Source organism: Somniosus microcephalus, unplaced genomic scaffold (assembly GCF_052327205.1).
Source record: "Somniosus microcephalus isolate GS21.2 unplaced genomic scaffold, FLI_Smic_1.0 scaffold1, whole genome shotgun sequence".
Classification (NCBI taxonomy): Eukaryota; Metazoa; Chordata; class Chondrichthyes; order Squaliformes; family Somniosidae; genus Somniosus; species Somniosus microcephalus.
Window position 1 is genome coordinate 1,465,935 of NW_028225188.1, and position 20,660 is coordinate 1,486,594.

The window sequence follows — 20,660 nt, forward strand, 5'->3', positions numbered from 1 at the left end:
TTAATGTTGACACCAGGTGCTGAGAATGTTAAAATGTTCCTTTCCGCATAATGACATCCAGAATCTCGATGAGCACAAAAATTCACTCCACGAAAGTAACAGAAGCCCCTTAGCTTCTCTCCTGGACACAGTTATTGAGAGGACAGGGAATGTCTGTAACAAGTCATCAATTGGCTCTCGACTTATCTTCGAAACAGGGCCTCAATAGACTGTCTGTTTCTAACGAAGCTGATTTATTGATACAGAATATTAAAATCCAGTCCAGTTATTGGGGTTTTAACATCCACGAAATATAAGATGGTCACCAATAAATCCAGGAGGGAATTCAGTAGAAACTTGTTTACCCAGAGAGTGGTGAGAATGTGGAACTCCCTACTACAAAGAGTAGTTGAGGCTAAAAGTACAGATGCATTTAAGGGGAAGCCACATGAGTGTGTAAGGAATAGGAGGATATGTTGATCGGGTTAACTGAAGTAGGGTGGGTGTGGAGCATAAACACTGGACAAGTTGGATTGAATGTCCTGATTCTGTGCTGTACATTCTATGTAACACCAAGAACAGTCAAAAGAAGGGAATCATAGAAACATAGAAGGCCCTTCGAGCCTGCTCCGCCATTCAATGAGATCATGGCTGATCATCCAAACTCAGTACCCTGTCCCTGCCTTCTCCCCATATCTCTTGATCCCTTTAGCTTTAAGAAATATATCTAACTCCTTCTTGAATATATTTAATGATTTGGTCTCAACTGCCTTCTGTGGCAGAGAATTCCACAGGTTCACCACTCTCTGGGTGAAGAAATTCCTCCTCATCTCTGTCCTAAATGGCTTACCCCTTGTCCTTAGACTGTGACCCCTGGTTCTGGACTCCCCTGCCATCGGGAACATCCTTCCTACATCTCGTCTGTCTAGTCCTGTTAGAATTTTATAAGTTTCAATGAGATCCCCTCTCATTCTTCTAAACTCCAGCGAGTACAAGCCCAATCGACCCAATCTCTCCTCATACGTCATTCCTTCCATCCCAGGTCTGGTGAATCTTCGCTGCACTCCCTCCATGGCAAGAACATCCTTCCTCAGATAAGGTGACCAAAACTGCACACAATACTCAAGGTGTGGTCTCACCAAGGCCCTGTACAACTGCAGCAAGACATTCTTGTTCCTGTACTCAAACCCTCTCGCTACGAAGGCCAACATACCATTTGCCTTCTTAACTGCCTGCTGCACCTGCATGCTTACCTTCAGCGACTGGTGCACAAGGACACCCAGGTCTCGTTGCACTTCCCCTTCTCCCAATCTATTGCCGTTCGGATAATAATCTGCCTTCCTGTTTTTGACACCAAAGTGGATAACCTCGCATTTATCCACGTTATACTGCATCTGCCAGGCATCTGCCTAATCACCCAACCTGTCCAAATCATACTGGAGTTTCTCAGCATCCTCCTCACAGCACACATGCCCACCCAGCTTTGTGTCATCTGAAAACTTGGAGATATTACATCTAGTTCCCTCGTCTAGGTCATTAATATATATTGTGAATAGCTGGGGTCCTAGCACTGATCCCTGCGGTACCCCACTAGTCACTGCCTCCCACTCGGAAAAAGACCCGTTTGTTCCAACTCTTTGCTTCCTGTCTGCCAACCAGTTCTCTATCCAAGTCAGTACCTTGCCCCCAATCCCATGTGCCTTAACTTTACACGCTAATCTCTTATGCGGGACCTGATCGAAAGCCTTCTGAAAGTCCAAATACACCACATCCACTGGTTCTCCCTTATCTATTCTACCAGTTACATCCTCAAAAAATTCCAGTAGATTAATCAAGCACGATTTACCTTTTGTAAATCCATGTTGACTTTGTCTGATCCTGTCACTGTTTTCCAAGTGCTCTGCTATTACATCTTTTACAATGGACTCTAGCATTTTCCCCACTACCGATGTCAGGCTTACCAGTCTATAAGTCCCCATTTTCTCTCTACCACTTTTTTTGAACAGTGGGGTAACATTAGCTACCCTCCAATCCATGGGAACTGTTCCAGTGTCTATAGAATCATCAGCACAGCAGTTATATAATTTTTTTGATATATATAAATGACCTGGATATTGGAATTCAGTGTAGAATTTCTAAATTTGCTGATGACACCAAACTTGGGGGGTGTGACAAACAGTGAGGATGATACCAATCAACTGCAACAGGACATAGAAAGGCTAGCAGAATGGGCAGACAAGTGGCAGATGGAATTTAATAAAGAGAAGTGTGAGGTGATGCATTTTGGCAGAAGGAACAGGGAGAGGCAATATACACTTAATGGCACAGTTTTACAGAGCATGCAGGGACAGAGGGACCTGGGAGTTAACGTGCGTAGGTCCCTGAAGGTGGCGGGACATATTGAGAGAGTGGTTAGCAAAGCATATGGGATCTTGGGCTTCATAAATAGAGGTATTGAGTACAAAAGTAGAGAAGTTATGCTGAAACTTTATAAAGCACTGGTTAGGCCACAACTGGAGTATTGCGTCCAGTTCTGGTCACCACACTTTAGGAAGGATGTGAAGGCCCTCGAAAGGGTGCAGAGGAGATTTACCAGAATGGTTCCGGGGATGGGGGATCTTAGCTACAAGGACAGGTTGGAGAAGCTGGATTTGTTTTCATTAAAGCAAAGGCGGTTGAGGGGTGATTTGACAGAGGTGTACAAGATTATGACGGGTTTGGATAGGCTGGACGGGGAAAGGCTGTTCCCACTAGTTGATGGTACAAGGACTAGGGGACACAGATTTAAGGTTATGGGCAAGAGATACAGGGGGGATGTGAGGAAAACTTTGTTACGCAATGAGTGGTGAGGAGCTGGAACTCGCTGCCGACGGAAGTGGTGGAAGCGGAGACACTCAATGTTTTCAAGGGGAGGCTGGATAGGCACTTGAGGGAAATAAACTTGCAGGGCTACGGGGATAGAGCGGGGGAATGGGACTGACTGGATTGCTCTACAGAGAGCCGGCACGGACTCGATGGGCCAAATGGCCTCCTCCTGTGCCGTTATGACTCTATGACTGTGACTGGAACCGTGTGAACGCGCTGGTGTCTCAGTAGGCTGGAGTACTGAGCGAATCCCTTCTCGCACATGGAGCAGGTGAATGGCCTCTCCCCAGTGTGAACTCGCTGGTGCATCAGCAGGTTGGAGGACTGAGTGAATCCCTTCCCACATACAGAGCAGGTGAATGGCCTCTCTCCAGTGTGGACTTGCTTGTGTGTCAGTAGGTGGGATGGCCGAGTGAATCTCTTCCCACACACAGAGCAGGTGAACGGCCTCTCCCCAGTGTGAACTCGCTGGTGTGCCAGCAGATTCGAGGACCGAGTGAATCTCTTCCCACACACGGAGCAGGCAAACAGAATCTCTCCTGCTCTCTCCAGCTGGCGTCTCTTCAGCTCCTAGGACCGTTTAAATCTCTTCCCACAGTCAGAACATTTAATTGGTCTCTCATCACTGTGAACAAGCTGGTGTCTTAGGAGGGTGGAAGAATGAGTGAATCGCATCAAAAACACGGAGCAGGTCAACGGTCTCTCATCGGTGTGGACAAGCTGGTGTCTCAGCAGCACGGATGGTGCAATTAATCCCTTCCACACATGGGGCCGGTGAACAGTTTCTCCCCAGTGTGTAGCCACTGTTGTCGCTTCAAGTACTTGTAGATTTTGAAGCTCTTCCCACACTCAGAACATTTAAAAGGTCTCTCATCAGTGTGAACTCACGGGTGTGCCAGCAGATTGGATGAGCGACTGAATCAGGTCCTGAGGAAACGTGTAACTCTGTCAGATCTTGAGGTGCTGTTTGGTTTGAGCTTCCTGTCTGTAAATGCTCCACTTCTAAAACCCTGTAAAAGGAGCGTAGAAAGGGTAAGGCGGGAAGCAGGAATTTTTTTTGGCTTATTTTGCCTCAAAGAACAAACAGGGCAGAGCCGGTCCCACTGGTGTCCTGCCGTGCCCACAATAACCAGCGGGCCAGAAACAGCCCAATCCACCTCACTGACTTGGCCCTAAAGTCAAATCAAGTCTCATCAAATGACATCCTTTGTGACTGTGACAAAGGTAAACTATCCCTCCTCGTCCTTCCTGACTTGTCTGCAGCCTTTGACACGGTTGACCACTCCATTCTTCTCCCAACGCCTCTCCACCGTCGTCCAGCTGGGTGGGACTGCACTCGCCTGGTTCCATTCTTATCTATCTAATCGTAGCCACAGAATCACCTGCAACGGCTTCTCTTCCCGCTCCCGAATCGTTACCTCTGGTGCCCCCAAGGATCTATCCTTGGGCCCCTCCTATTTCTCATCTAAATGCTGCCCCTTGGTGACATCATCTGAAAACACAGCATCAGTTTCCACATTTACGCTGACGACATCCAGCTCTACCTCACCACCACTTCTCTTGACCCCTCCACAATCTCTAATCCGGTTCTGGGCGAGCAGAAATTTTCTCCAATTAAATATTGGGAAGACTAAAGCAATTGTTTTCAGTCCCTGCCACAAACTCTGTTCCCTAGCCACTGACTCCATCCCTCTCCCTAACATCTCTCTGAGGCTGAACCACACTGTTCACAATCTCGGTGTCATATCTGACCCTGAAATGAGCTTCCGAACACATATCCGCAGCATAACAAAGACCGCCTATTTCCACCTTGGTAACATGGCCCGTCTCCAGCCCTGCCTCAGCTCATCCGCTGCTGAAACCCTCACCCGGCCCTTTGTTACCTCTGGACTCGACTATTCCAATGCACTCCTGGCTGGCCTCCCACATTCTACCCCACGTAAACTTGAGGTGATCCAAAACTACCCGTGTCATAACTCAACACCAAGTCCCGTTCACCAATCACCCCTGTGCTCGCTGACCTACATTGGCTCCCGGTTAAGCAATGCTTCGATTTCAAAATTCTCATCCTTGTTTTCAAATCCCTCCATGGCCTCGCCCCTCCCTATCTTAGTTATTCCCTTCGGCCTCACAACCACCCGCGATAGAATCACAGAAAAATAATGACACGGAAGGAAGCCATTCGGCCCATCTTGTCCGTGCCAGCCGATTAAGTGCTATCCACACTAATGCCACTTTCCAGCACTTGGTCCATGGCCTTGTAGGTTACGGCACTTCAAGTGCATATCCAAGTACTTTTTAAATGTGATGAGAGTTTCTGCCTCTACCACCCTGTCAGGCAGTGAGTTCCAGACCCCCACCACCCACTGGGTGAAAACACTTCTCCTCAACTCCCCTCTAAACTTCTGACCAATTACTTTAAATCTACGCCCCCTGGTTGTGGACCCCTCTGCCAAGGGAAATAGGTCCTTCCTATCTCGGCCCCTCAGAATTTTATACACCTCAATCAGGTCTCCCCTCAGCCTCCTCGGTTCCAAAGAAAACAACCTCCTCCCCCCCCCCCCCCCCCCGAGACACCTGCGTTCCTCCAATTCTGCCCTCTTGAGCATCCCTGATTATAATCGCTGCACCATCAGTGGCCGTGTCTTCTGTTGCCTCGGCCCTAAGCTCTGGAATTCCCTCCCTGAACCTCTCCGCCTCTCTTTCATATAAAATAGGAGCAGGAGTCGGCCATTCGGCCCCTCGAGCCTGCTCCGCCATTCAGTGAGATCATGGCTGATCATCCAAATTCAGTACCCTGTCCCTGCCTTCTCCCCATATCCCTTGATCCCTTTAGCCTTAAGAAATATATCTAACTCCTACTTGAATATATTTAATGAATTGGCCTCCACTGCCTTCTGTGGTAGAGAATTCCACAGGTTCACCACTCTCTGGGTGAAGAAATTCCTCCTCATTTCTGTCCTAAATGGCTTACCCCTTATCCTTAGACTGTGACCCCAGCTGTTCACAATATATATTAATGATCTGGACGAGGGAATTGGATGTAATATCTCCAAATTTGCAGACGACACAAAGCTGGGAGGGAGGGTAAGCTGTGAGGAGGATGTCGTGAAACTCCAGTACGATTTGGACAGGTTGGGTGATTGGGCAGAAACATGGCAAATGCACTATAATGTGGATAAATGTGAGGTTATCCACTTTGGTGGCAAAAACAGGAAGGCATATTATTATTTGAATGGCAATAGATTGAGAGAAGGGGAAGTGCAAAGAGACCTGGGTGTTCTTGTGCATCAGTCGCTGAAGGTAAGCATGCAGGTGCAGCAGGCGGTTAAGAAGGCAAATGGTATGTTGGCCTTTGTAGCAAGAGGGTTCGAGTACAGGAACAAGGATGTCTTGCTACAGTTGTACAGGGCCTTGGTGAGACCGCACCTTGAGTATTGTGTGCAGTTTTGGTCACCTTACCTGAGGAAGGACGTTCTTGCCATGGAGGGAGTGCAGCGAAGATTCACCAGGCTGATACCTGGGATGGCAGGAATGACGTATGAGGAGAGATTGTGTCGATTGGGCTTATACTCACTGGAGTTTAGAAGATTGAGAGGGGATCTCATCGAAACCTATAAAATTCTGTCAGGTCTCGACAGACTAGATGCAGGAAGGATGTTTCTGATGGCCGGGGAGTCCAGAACCAGGGGTCACAGTCTAAGGATAAGGGGTAGGCCATTTAGGACTGAAATGAGGAGGAATTTCTTCACCCAGAGAGTGGTGAACCTGTGGAATTCTCTGCAACAGAGGGCAGTGGAGGCCAGTTCATTAAATATATTCAAGAAAGAGTTGGATATATTTCTTGAGGCTAAAGGGATCAAGCGGTATGGGGAGAAAGCAGGGATAGGGTACTGAATTTGGATGATCAGCCATGATCTCATTGAATGGCGGAGCAGGCTCAAAGGGCTGAATGGCCTACTCCTGCTCCTATCTTCTATGTTTCTATGACCCCTGGTTCTGGACTCCTCCGCCATTGGGAACATCCTTCCTGCATCTAGTCTGTCTAGTCCTGTTAGAATTTTATAAGTTTCAATGAGATCCCCTCTCATTCTTCTGAATTCAAGAGAATACATGCCTAGTTTACTCAATCTCTTCTCATACGACAGTCCCGCCATCCCAGGAATCAATCTCGTGAACCTTCATTGCACTCCCTCTATGGCAAGTATATCCTTCCTTAGGTAAGGAGACCAAAATTGTACACAGTACTCCAGGTGTGGTCTCACCAAGGCCCTTTATAATTGGAGTAAGACTTCTTTACTCCTGTACATATATTTCTTAAGGCTAAAGGGATATGGGGAGAAGGCAGGGACAGGGTACTGAATTTGGATGATCAGCCATGATCTCATTGAATGGGGGAACAGGCTCGAGGGGCCGAATGGCCTACTCCTGCTCCTATCTTGTATGTTTCTATGTATTCAATCTTTCCTTGTAGCTGAAATTCTCTAGTCCTGGCAACATCCTCGAAAATCTCCCGTCTGGAGCACAGTCACATCTTTCCTGCAATGGGGCGAGCAGAACTGCACGCAGCACTCTAGCCGGTGGCCTAACTGGTGTTTTGTACAGTTCAAGCAGAACCTCCCTGCTCTTACATGATACAGAAAGAGAGAGGCACTGCCCCTTTAAATACCTGGGGGGCACCCATTCCCCTTTAAATGGTCAAGCAATTTTTTTTGTTGAAAAGGGGCCGCAGTCCCCTTTGACTCACCCCTCTCACCCTCCCCCCTCTCACCCACCACAAATACTCACAAGAGAGAGAGAGAGGAGGAAGAATGCTGGTCTTTGTCCCTTTAAAAGTGGCTGCCCACCAAAATGTTCACAGCACCAGGGCTCTTTGTTCTGGATAAAAGTCGAAAAGAGAAAAGGTTCACTTATTTTTAAATGAATGCAGTTGATGAATAGCCTTGCAATAAAGGTAATGCAAAGGAATAAACACTCACAAGCTGGGTTTTTTTTCCACCCCCTCCTCCCCTTCCCTTTAACAGCTCCTGCAGACAATGAAAGCAGGAAAGCGGCCTGCAGCCCACCGAGGTCCCGCCCCCCTCACTCCCGCGCCGCCATTGGTTGGAGGACCGTCAGCCCGCCCGGTCCGCCCAGCGTTTTCCGCGCTCCTGATTGGCGGGCGCCTCGCGTCAATCAACACCCCTCCGATTACACGGTGACGCCAGCACGCAATGCCCAGGGGTCGGTTGGATCGGCGCACGCCACCGCAAGGTAAAAAAAAGACACCCCACACAAATGAGGAAAAACAAAAATAATAATAATCGCACTTTAGAGGGGAGGAGGTTGGGGGAATTAATGAGTGTTTTCAATTTGTTTCTCAAAAAAAAATATTTGAAAAGCTTCCCAACGGTGCGAGGCGGGCTGCGCATGCGCTCCAGCCGGCCTTTGACTCCCCACGTGGGCCGGACACGCCCACTTGCCTTCCCCTGCACCAATCACAGCGCGGGCAGGCGCGGGGTCTCCGGGTAGCAGACAGAAGGCCTGGGACGTGGCGGAATCAGCGGCCGGGGTAAAGTAGTGTGTTGGGGAATCGATTTAAATCGAGGTGAGGCGGAGAGCGGGATTATAAAGTAAAATACGAGAAAAACCAAACCTGAGAGTCGGGCGAGCGGGACCTCCGCGGACGCCGAACGGAGCGATTGACCTGCGCGCGGGGTGGCGGAGTGAGCCGGAGCAATGTGATTCTGACTGACGGGAACGCTGACCAATAGCACGAGGGCGGGCCCGGGTCCTCCGACCAATGGCGGCGCGGCTAGGGGGCGGGACCTTCCTCCCCGGCGCTGGGGCTGGTGCCCGATTGTGACGTCATCACAGGAAGAGGCCTGTCGGCGGCCTGGTCCTCCAACCAATGGTGGCGCGGGAAGGGGGCGGGGCCTCCTCTCCAGCTCAGGTGCGCTGGGGCCGATTGTGACGCGCTGTCCCCAGGTGAGAGCAGCTCAGTCAGCACAGAGCTGGGGCTGGAATCTGGGAGAGGGGCCGCAGGCAGCGGGCCTGGCAAAGGGGCACAAGCTTCACAATACAAGCTGCTTTCAAATGCACAATTGTTTCCTACAGACAGCTTTGGTCACTCTGCAAAAAACACTGTTTAACAATTCATCATAACTCCCCTGCTTTAGGAGAGGCGCAGAGTGCAAAAAGCAAGGAAGTTATGATGAAACTGTGTAAAAGACTGGAGTCAGCTGTGGCTCAGTGGATAGCAGAGCCAGAAGGTTGTGGGTTCAAATCCCGCTCCAGGGACTTGAGCATATAAAGCGAGGCTGACACTCCAGTGCGGTGCTGAGGGAGTGCCGCACCGTCGGAGGGTCAGTACTGAGGGAGCACCGCACTGTCGGAGGGTCCGTACCGAGGGAGCTCCGCACTGTCGGAGGGTCAGTACTGAGGGAGTGCCGCACTGTCGGAGGGGCAGTACTGAGGGAGCGCCGCACTGTCGGAGGGGCAGTACTGAGGGAGCGCCGCACTGTTGGAGGGGCAGTACTGAGGGAGCTCCGCGCTGTCGGAGGGGCAGTACTGAGGGAGCGCCGCACTGTCGGAGGGGCAGTACTGAGGGAGCGCCGCACTGTCGGAGGGGCAGTACTGAGGGAGCTCCGCGCTGTCGGAGGGGCAGTACTGAGGGAGCGCCGCACTGTCGGCGGGGCAGTACTGAGGGAGCGCAGCACTGTCGGCGGGGCAGTGCTGCGGGAGCGCTGCGGGAGCGCTGCATTGTCGGAGGGTCAGTACTGAGGGAGTGCCGCGCTGTCGGAGGGGCAGTACTGAGGGAGCGCCACGCTGTTGGAGGGGCAGTAGTGAGGGAGCTCCGCACTGTCGGAGGGGCAGTACTGCGGAAGCGCCGCAATGTCGGAGGGACAGTACTGAGGGAGCGCCGCATTGTCGGAGGGGCGGTAATGAAGGAGCGCTGCAGTGTCGGAGGTGCTGTCTTACAGATGAGACGTTAAACCGAGGCCCACGTCTGCCCCCTCAGGTGGATGTAAAAGATCCCGTGGTGCTCGTACTAGTGGTTAGCACTGTTGCCTCACAGCGCCAGGGACCCGGGTTCAAATCTAGCCTCGGGCGACTGTCTGTGTGGAGTTTGCACATTCTCCCTGTGTCTGCGTGGGTTTCCTCCGGGTGCTCCGGTTTCCTCCCACAGTCCAAAGATGTGCAGGTTAGGTTGATTTGGCTATGATAAATTGACCCTTAGTGTTAGGGGATTCAATACGTGGGGTTACGGATATAGGGTGGGATATGTCTCGGTGCAGGCTCGATGGGCCGAAATGGCCTCTTATCTGCACTGTAGATTCTGTGATTCTTTCAAATGCACAATTGTTTCCTGCAGACAGCTTTGCACTCTGCAAAAAACTGTTTAACAATTAATCATAACTCCCCTGCTTTAGAGGAGGCGTAGAGTGCAAAAAGCAAGGAAGTTATGATGAAACTGTGTAAAAGACTGGAGTCAGCTGTGGCTCAGTGGATAGCAGAGTCAGAAGGTTGTGGGTTCAAATCCCGCTCCAGGGACTTAGAGCATATAAAGCGAGGCTGACACTCCAGTGCGGTGCTGAGGGAGCGCCGCACTGTCGGAGGGGCAGTGCTGAGGGAGCGCTGCACTGTCGGAGGGGCAGTACTGAGGGAGCGCCGCACTGTCGGAGGGGCAGTACTGCGGGAGCGCCGCACTGTCGGAGGGGCAGTACTGAGGGAGCGCCGCACTGTCGGAGGGTCAGTACTGAGGGAGCTCCGCACTGTCGGAGGGGCAGTACTGAGGGAGTGCTGCACTGTCGGAGGAGCAGTACTGAGGGAGCGATGCACTGTCGGAGGGGCAGTACTGAGGGAGTGCCGCACTGTCGGAGGGGCAGTGGATGTGGTGTATTTGGATTTTCAAAAGGCTTTCGATAAGGTCCCGCATAAGAGATTAGCATGTAAAGTTAAGGCAAATGGGATTGGGAGCAAGGTATTGACTTGGATAGAGAACTGGTTGGCAGACAGGAAGCGAAGCGTTGGAATAAATGGCTCTTTTTCCGAGTGGCAGGCAGTGACTAGTGGGGTACCGCAGGGATCGGTCCTTGGACCCCAGCTATCACAATATATATTAATGATCTGGACGAGGGAACTAGATGTAATATCTCCAAGTTTGCAGACGACACAAAGATGGGTGGGCGTGTGTGCTGTGAGGAGGATTACGAGAAACTCCAGTATGATTTGGACAGGTTGGGTGATTGGGCAGAAGCATGGCAGATGCAATATAACGTGGATAAATGCGAGGTTATCCACTTTGGTGTCAAAAACAGGACGGCAGATTATTATCTGAATGGCAATAGATTGGGAGAAGGGGAATTGCAACGAGACCTGGGCATCCTTGTGCACCAGTCGCTGAAGGTAAGCATGCAGGTGCAGCAGGCGGTGAAGAAGGCAAATGGTATGTTGGCCTTCGTAGCGAGAGGGTTCGAGTACAAGAACAAGGATGTCTTGCTGCAGTTTACAGGGCCTTGGAGACCACATCTTGAGTATTGTGTGCAGTTTTGGTCGCCTTTTCTGAGGAAGGATGTTTTGCCATGGAGGGAGTGCAGTGAAGATTCACCAGACTGATACCTGGGATGGCAGGAATGACGTATGAGGAGAGATTGGGTCGATTGGGCTTATACTCGCTGGAGTTTAGAAGAATGAGTGGGGATCTCATTGAAACTTATAAAATTCTATCAGGACTGGACAGACTGGATGCAGGAGGGATGTTCCTGATGGTGGGGAAGTCCAGAATCAGGGGTCACAGTCTAAAGATAAGGGGTAAGCCATTTAGGACAGAGATGAGGAGGAATTTCTTCACCCAGAGAGTGGTGAACCTGTGGAATTTGCTCACACCAAGCTCGCACAGATAGCAGTGTGATAATGACCAGATAATCTGTATTGGTGATGTTGGGTGAGCGATAAATATTGGTCCCAGGACACCGGGTGAACTCCTCTTGCCCTTTTTAGTTTTTTAAACTGTCATTCGAGTTTCCCTCCCTCTATTGTGAAGGGCGGGTTTCCGCTGGGATACAGTCCCACAGTCACTGGTTGCCTTCTGGTGCCCCTCCGAGTGGCCAATGTGTGAGGGTGTGCAGTGATTGTTGGCAGCCTATTCAACCTTGGGGGCATCACAGACAAAATCAAGCCCCCTTTGCAGACTCAGCCTTTGCTGCTGGGGTGACTGGACAGTGATCAGCAGCAGGAGCCCAGGGCACTGAGGCTAACTGCAGTCTCCCCAACTGCATCCCAGGCCGGGATCAGCTGAGCACCCCCACAGCGTGCAGCTGGAATGTGCAACCTATCCTGGGGAGCGGGGGAAAGAGAGGTCAAGGGTCAGCACAGACTGTCAGTCAACCTTGACCTCTCAGACTCCCTCACTCATAGAAATTTACAGCACAGAAGGAGGCCATTTGGCCCATCTTGTCCGTGCCGGCCGACAAAGAGCTATCCACCCTAATCCCACTTTCCAGCACTTGGTCCGTAGCCTTGTAGGTTACGGCACTTCAAGTACATATCCAAGTACTTTTTAAATGTGATGAGGGTCTCTGCCTCTACCACCCTGTCAGGCAGTGAGTTCCAGACCCCCACCACCCTCTGGGTGAAAACATTTCTCCTCAACTCCCTCTAAACTTTCAACCAATTACTTTAAATCTGTGCCCCCTGGTTATTGACCTCCCTGCTAAGGGAAATAGATCCTTCCAATCCACTCTATCTAGGCCCCACATAATTTTATACACCTCAGTTAAGTCTCCCCTCAGCCTCCTCCGTTCCAAAGAAAACAACCCCAGCCTATCCAATCTTTCCTCATAGCTAAAATTCCCCAGACCAGGCAACATCCTCGTAAATCTCCTCTGCACCCCCTCTAGTGCAATCACATCCTTCCTGTAATGTGGTGACCAGAACTGCACGCAGTGTTCTAGCTGCGGCCTAACTAGTGTTTTATACAGTTCAAGCATAACCTCCCTGCTCTTATATTCTATGCCTCGGCTAATAAAGGCAAGTATCCCGTGTGCCTTCTTAACCACCTTATCTACCTGTCCTGCTACCTTCAGGGATCTGTGGACAGGCACTCCAAGGTCCCTCTGATCCTCTGCACTTCTCAGTGTCCGACCATTTATAGTGTATTCCCTTGCCTTGTTAGCCCTCCCCAAATGCATTACCTCACACTTCTCCAGATTGAATTCCATTTGCCACTGTTCTGCCCACCTGACCAGTCCATTGATATCTTCCTGCAGTCTGCAGCTTTCTTCTTCATTATCAACCACACGGCCAACTTTTGCATCATCTGCAAACTTCTTAATCATACTTCCTACATTCAAGACCAACTCATTGATATGGACCAATCAGCAGAACACGTTCTGTTGACGTCATGACGTCTGCACCTTTTATGACGTCAAGACGTCCCAGAGCGCGTCACCCGCCGCCCGCCCATTGATCCCAGGATCTGTCTCCCTAATGGTCGGCGGACACGTCAATCACGCCCACTGCCCGCTGTCACGTGACCCTGAGGCGCTCTCCGGCTCCGCCCGAGTGAAGTTGCTCCATTCGGTGCCTGCGGAGCCCTCGGACTCTCAGGCTTGGATTCCCTTTATTCTGTCCCCTCCTCTGATCTCAATCGGATCTGGGGGAAAACTCACTTTCCCTCACTGATTGCGGCTCTTCACCAACACCGACTTTACAAAGAAAGCCCCGCGTGGCAGCCTGGAGCTCGGGCCCAGCGCGCAGGCGCGGGGGAGGATGATTGACAGGGGCCCCGGGTGTGTGCTGAGCATGCGCGGTGTGGGCCGGGCGCCTGTGGAGCAGGAGAGGGCTGGGCCATGTGGCGCATGCGCGGGGTCAGCCACAACTCAGCGCGGCGGCCAGGACGCTTTCTGGAGCGCGGGGGCTTGTGGGTATTGTAGCCGCCATTACTGTTGATCCTTTCAACCAACCTATGCAGCAGCTGGGGTCTGAAAATCAGCTTCACTGCCCCTGGGCTGGGAAAAGGGGGACATGAGTACAGGTACCGTACCATAGTGGTTATGTTACTGGACTAGTTATCCAGAGGCCTGGACTAGTGATCTGGAGAAGTGAGTTCAAGTGAGAACTATATCTATCTCCTTCTTGAATATATTTAACAATTCATTAAATATATTCAAGAAGGAGTTAGATATATTTTTTAAGGCTAAAGGGATCAAGGGATATGGGGAGAAAGCAGGGACAGGGTACTGAATTTGGATGATCAGCCATGATCTCATTGAATGGCGGAGCAGGCTCGAGGGGCCGAATGGCCTACTCCAGCTCCTATCTTCTATGTTTCTATGTAATCCCAGCACGGCAGCTGCAGAACTTAAATTCAGTTAATTAAATAAATCTGGAATTAAAAGGCTAGTAATGGTGACCATGAAACCGTCGTTAAAAACCCATCTGGTTCACTAATCTGACTGGCTTATATGTGACTTCAGACTCACAGCAATGTGGTTGTCCCTTAACTGCCTTCTGAAGTGGCCTAGCAAGCCCCTCAGTTATACCAAACCACTGTAAAGAAGTGTACCCGCACTGTGGGAGCACCTTCACCACACGGACTGCAGTGGTTCAAGGCGGCGGCTCGCCACCACCTTCTCAAGGGCAACTAGAGATGGGCAATAAATGCTGGTGTTGCCAGCAACGCCCACATCCCGTGAAGGCTAAAGGGATCAATTGAATGGCGGAGGAGGCTCGAGGGGCAGAATGGCTTACTCCTGCTCCTATCTTCTATGTTTCTATGAATGATTATATAAATAAAATGGAGACCCCTTTCTGCACTCCTTTCACAGGGTTTTAGAAGTGTAGCCTTTAAGGACAGGAGGCTAAGACCAAACATCACGTCAAGATCTGACAGAGTTACAGGATTCCTCAGGACCTGATGCAATCGGTCCTCCAATCTGCTGGCACACCAGTGAACCAGAGAGTTCACACTGATGAGAGACCTTTTAAATGTTCTGAGCGTGGGAAGAGCTTCAAGATCTACAAGCACCTGAAGCGACACCAGTGGCTACACATTGGGGAGAGCCTGTTCACCGGCCCCATGTTCCAGAAGGGATTCACTCAGTCATCGGCCCCGATGATACACCAGCAGGATCACACGAGGGAGAGACCTTTAACCCGCGCCGTGTGTGGGAAGGGATTAATTGCACCATCCGTGCTGCTGAGACACCAGCTTGTCCACACCGATGAGAGACCGTTGACCTGCTCTGTGTTTTTGAAGCGATTCTCTCATTCTGCCACCCTCCTGAAACACCAGCTTGTTCACAGTGATGAGAGACCGATTAAATGTTCTGACTGTGGGAAGAGATTTAAAAGGTCCCAGGATCTGAAGAGACACCAGCTGGAGGGAGCAGGAGAGATTCTGTTCACCTGCTCCGTGTGTGGGAAGAGATTCAATCGGTCCTCGAATCTGCTGGCACACCAGCGAGTTCACACTGGGGAGAGGCCGGTGAGACATTCCGACTGTGGGAAAAGCTTTAAAAGGTCCCAGGAGCTGAAGGGAGACCAGCTGGAGAGAGCAGGACAGAGGCCGTTCACCTCCGTGTGTGGGAAGGGATTCACTCAGTCATCCAACCTACTGACACACCAGCGAGTTCACACTGATGAGAGACCATTTATATGTTCTGTCTGTGGGAAGAGCTTTAAAAGCTCCACGGAACTGAAGCAACACCAGCGAGTTCACACTGATGAGAGACCATTTACATGTTCTGCCTGTGGGAAGAGCTTTAAAACCTCTGGGGATCTGAAGCAACACCAGCAAGTTCACTCCGATCAGAGACCATTTACATGTTCTGTCTGTGGGATGAGCTTTACAAGCTCCAGGAATCTGAACGGACACCAGCGAGTTCACACTGGGAAGAGGCCATTCACCTGCTCCATGTGTGGGAAGGGATTCACTCTGTCATCCGACCTGTTGACACACCAGCGAATTCACACTGATGAGAGACCGTTCACCTGCTCCGTGTGTGGGAAGGGATTTACTCAGTCAGCCCACCTGGTGAGACACCAGCAAGTTCACACTGTTCTGTAGTGCAGGGCCCTGTAGAAAGCTGGGGTGACATGAACATGGACATTAATGTTTTATAAATCTTGTACTGCTGTTTAATCTTTAAGACTGTTGTGCTGACGATTCCCTTCGATTGACTGTTCATGGTGTTACATAGAATGTACAGCACAGAAACTGGCCATTCGGCCCAACTGGTCCATGCCAGTGTTTATGCCCCACACCCACCCTACTTCAATTAACCCGATCAACATCTCCTCCCATTCCTTTCTCCCTCGTGTGGCTTCCTCATAAATGCATCTGTGCTGTTCACCTCAACCACTCCTTGTGGTAACGAGTTCCCCATTCTCACCACTCTCTGGGTAAAGATTTTTCTCCTGAATTCACTACTGGATTTCTTAGTGACTTTTATATTTATGGCCCCGTAATTATGATGAGATTCTGTTAAGCTGACCATTATGTTGTTGTACTTTGTCTTTTTCAGATGAATGAAACATTACTGAGCCCCTGTACCTGTGTTATGGGATGAAGTGCCAGACAAGTGAAGGCACAACGTCTGGGTGTGAATCTGATAACCTCACGGACCGTATAGGTGTGATAACCAGACGGGCTTGTGGTTATAGTCTGGTCACAGATGGACTAAATTCCCTGAATTAGCAGGAGTTCAGGAGGCGGTCAACAGACGGGTCCAAACAATCCCATTTCCTGAGCGGTAACCAAGCTTGTGTATAAGAACAGGCCACTTAAGCCGTTGTCAGTTGGAACAGACTCGAGAAGATCGCGCGCGAATCCACTGTACTTCTATTCTCCAGATTGAGGGAATTATCACCCGATCTGTGTTATGCAGCGCTCTTAATAAAGCCTGGAGAGACAATTTGTGTTCCTGTGAGCTTGATTATCTGGTATCCGAAACTCTGGGACTCCCGATCATTAGAGTCAACCTCAGTGTGTGGAAAGGGATTCCCTGGTGTATCCCACCCGCTGACACACCAGAGTGTCCACAGTGTGACTGCGGTGGGTCGATTCCACTGTTTCCGATGCCTTTAATCACAGGCATGTGCGGCCCAGTTAAAGGGACATCGACCGTCACATCCTCTTCCCTCGGAGTATTGGTGTCAGTTAAAGAGTCTGCGACCTTTCTGTCTTCTCCTTTGTAACTAAAGGGACAATGTGTCTCCTTACCTCAGCGTAACACCCCGATATTTAAAGGGACATTGTCTCTCTGTATTCATAGAATCACAGAATAGCACAGAAGGAGGCCATTCAGCCCATCGAGTCTGTGCCGGCTCTTTCGAAGAGCAATCCAGTTAGTCCCACTCCTCCGCTCTTTCCCTATATCCCTGCAATTTCTTTCAGTTCAAGTATTTATCCCGTCCCCTTTTGAAGGCTCCTGTTGAATCTGCTTCCACCGCCCTATCAGGCAGCGCGTTCCCCATCACAACAACTCGCTGTGGAAAAAAAGTTTCCTCATGTCACCTCTGGTTCTTTTGCCAATCACCTTAAATCTGTGTCCTCTGTTTAACGACCGTTCCTCCGCTGCAACAGTTTCTCCTTATTTACTCTATCCAAATTATTCATGATTTTTAACACCTCTATCAAATCTCCCCTTAACCTTCTCTGCTCCAAGGGGAACAACCCCAGCTTCTCCACTCTCTCCACATAACTGAAGTCCCTCATCCCCGGTACCATTCTAGTAAATCTCCCCTTAACCTTCTCTGCTCCAAGGAGAACAACCCCAGCTTCTCCCGTCTCTCCACATAACTGAAGTCCCTCATAACATAAGAACATAAGAAATAGGAGCAGGAGTAGGCCAATCGGCCCCTCGAGCCTGCTCCGCCATTCAATAAGATCATGGCTGATCTGATCCTAACCGCCAATCCACTATCACAGAACCATCTCCTGAATCTAACAGAATTAGACACATTCTAGTAAATCTCCCCTTAACCTTCTCTGCTCCAAGGAGAACAACCCCAGCTTCTCCAGTCTCTCCACATAACTGAAGTCCCTCATCCCCGGTACCATTCTAGTAAATCTCCCCTTAACCTTCTCTGCTCCAAGGGGAACAACCCCAGCTTCTCCTGTCTCTCCACATAACTGAAGTCCCTCATCCCTGGTACCATTCCAGTAAATCTCCTCTGCACCCGCTCCAAGGCCTTGACATCCTTCCTAAAGTGTGGTGCCCTGAATTGAACACAATACTCCAGCTGAGGCCTAACCAGTGTTTTATAAAGGCTTAGCATAACCTGCTTGCTTTTGTACTCTATTCCTCTATTAATAAAATCAAGGACCCTGTATGCTTTTTAACAGCCTTCTCAACTTGTCCTGCCACCTTCTAAGATCCGTGTACATACACCCCGAGGCCTCTCTGTTCCTGCACCCTCTTTAAAATTGGACCATTTAGTTTTATTGCCTCTCCTCATTCTTCCTACCAAAATGTATCACTTCACACTTCTGTGTTAAATTTCATCTGCCACATGTCTGCCCATGTCACCAGTCTGTCTATGTCCTCCTGAAGTCTGTTACTATCCTCACTGTTTACGACATTTCCAAGTTTCATGTCCTCTGCAAACTTTGAAATTGAGCCCTGTACACCCAAGTCCCGGTCATTAATATGGATCAAAAAGAGCAGTGGTCCTAATTGCGAGCCCTGGGGATCCCCACTGAATCCCTCCCTCCAGTCTGAAACACAGCCGTTCCCCACTACTCTCTGCCTTCTGCCCCTGAGCCCATTCTAGATCCATGCTGTCACTGTGTGGTAAACCACTGTTTGTATTCCACTGTGTACATGCCTGGACATGCCTCGGCTGACTCCTCCCACAAGTCCTAGTATAAAGGTGACTGCTCCCCAGCCCTTTGTATTTCTGGACCGGTCGACCACTCGAGGCAGACCTTCATTCTTTTGTTAATAAAAGCCTTTAGTTACTCTCTTAACTCTCAGTCTTCTATGAGTAATTGATAGCGCATCACACTGTCCCTTTAATCCCATGGACTAAGGCCAACAAGTCTATTATGTGGGACTTTGTCAAACGCCCTTTCAGAGTCCATATACACAACATCAACCGCTCTACCCTCAACCCTCTCCATTACTTCATCAAAGAACTCCATCAAGTTAGTCAGACACGATTTGCCTTTAACAAACTGACTTTCAGTTACTAGCCCAGACTTTTCTAAGGGCCAATGAATTTTGTCCCGGATTATTGTCTCTAAAAGTTTCCCCACCACCGACGTTAGGCTGACTGGCCTGTAGTTGCCGGGTTTATCCCTCTCCCCTATTTTAAACAGGGCTGTAACATTTGCAATCCTCCTGTCCTCTGGCACCACCCCCATGTCCAAGGAGGATTGGAAGATTGTGGCCGGAGCCTCCGCAGTTTTCACCCCTACTTCCCTCAGTAACCGAGGACAAATCCCATCCGGACCGGGCGACTTTTCTGCTTTGAGGATTGCCAACCTTTGAAGTCCCTCCTCTTTATCTATTTGTATCCTATCCAGTATCGCTCCGGCCTCCTCCTTTACTGCTACACTGGCAGCATCCTCTTCTCCAGTGAAGACAGATGCAAAGTTCTCATTTAGTCCCTCAGCCCAGCCCTCTGCCTCCACAAGACAATCTCCCTTTAGGTCCCCAATCAGCCCCTCCCTTCCTTTGACTGCCCTTTTACTATTTAAGTGTTTATAAAAGACTTTTGGGTTCCCTTTTATGTTCGCTGCTAATCTGTTCTCAGACTCTCTCTTTGCCCCTCTTATTCCATTGTTTAGATCTCCTCTGTACTTTCTATATTCAGCATGATTCCCCACTGTATTATCAACCTTACATTTGTCATAAACCTCCTTTTTCTCTCTCACTTTAACCTCTATCTTTAGTCATCCAGGGAGCTCTAGCTTTGGATGCCCTTCCTTTCCCCCTCATAGGAATGTGTCTGCTCTGTACCCGAACCAGCTCCTCTTTGAAGGCCTCCCATTGGTCATTTTCTGTTTTGCCTCCCAATTTTTGACTCCAATCCACCTGGGCCAGATCCCTTTTCCTCTCACTGCAGTTAGCCCTCCTCCAGTTAATTATTTTTACGCTTGATTGTTCCTTGTCCTTTTCTATAACTATTCTAAACCTGATGATATTATGATCACTGTTCCCCTAAATACTCTCCCACTGAAACACGCTCCACTCGCCCCACTTCGTTCCCCAGAACTAGATCCAGCTCTGCTTCCTTCCTCCTTGGGCTGGAAACACACTGATCCAGAAAGTTCTCTTGTACACATTTCAGGGATTACTCCCCAATTTGCCCTTTACACTGTTACTATCTATATTCGGATAATTGAAGTCCCCCATTATCACTACTCTTGAAGACCGATAAATCCCCAGGGCCTGATAATCTACATCCTAGGGTACTTAAGGAAGTGGCCCTAGAAATAGTAGATGCATCGCTGATCATCTTCCAACATTCGATGGAATCTGGAACAGTATCACAGAATCACAGAAACCTCACAGTGCAGATAGAGGCCATTTCGGCCCATCGAGCCTGCACCGACACATATCCCACCCGATCCCCGTAACCCCTACACATATCCCACCCTATCCCTGTATTTAATCCCCCTAACACTAAGGGTCAATTTTATCATAGCCAATCAACCTAACCCGCACATCTTTGGACTGTGGGAGGAAACCGGAGCACCCGGAGGAAACCCACGCAAACACGGGGAGACTGTCTGTGTGGAGTTTGCACAGTCACCCGAGGCCGGATTTGAACCCGGGCCCCTGGCGCTGTGAGGCAACAGTGCTAACCACTATGCCACCGTGCTG

General features: G+C 49.9%; 1 protein-coding gene across 1 annotated transcript in view; it reads left to right on the forward strand.

The window, feature by feature from the left end:
• LOC147084131 (uncharacterized) overlaps positions 1–16,333 on the forward strand; it is a 91,669-nt gene extending 75,336 nt beyond the window's left edge. The window contains exon 3 of the mRNA XM_085979828.1: positions 15,392–16,333. Within this exon, the coding sequence (XP_085835954.1) occupies positions 15,392–15,895 (504 nt within the window). The 3' untranslated portion in view covers positions 15,896–16,333. The remainder of the gene's footprint in view (positions 1–15,391) is intronic.
• The last annotated feature ends 4,327 nt before the right edge of the window (positions 16,334–20,660 follow it).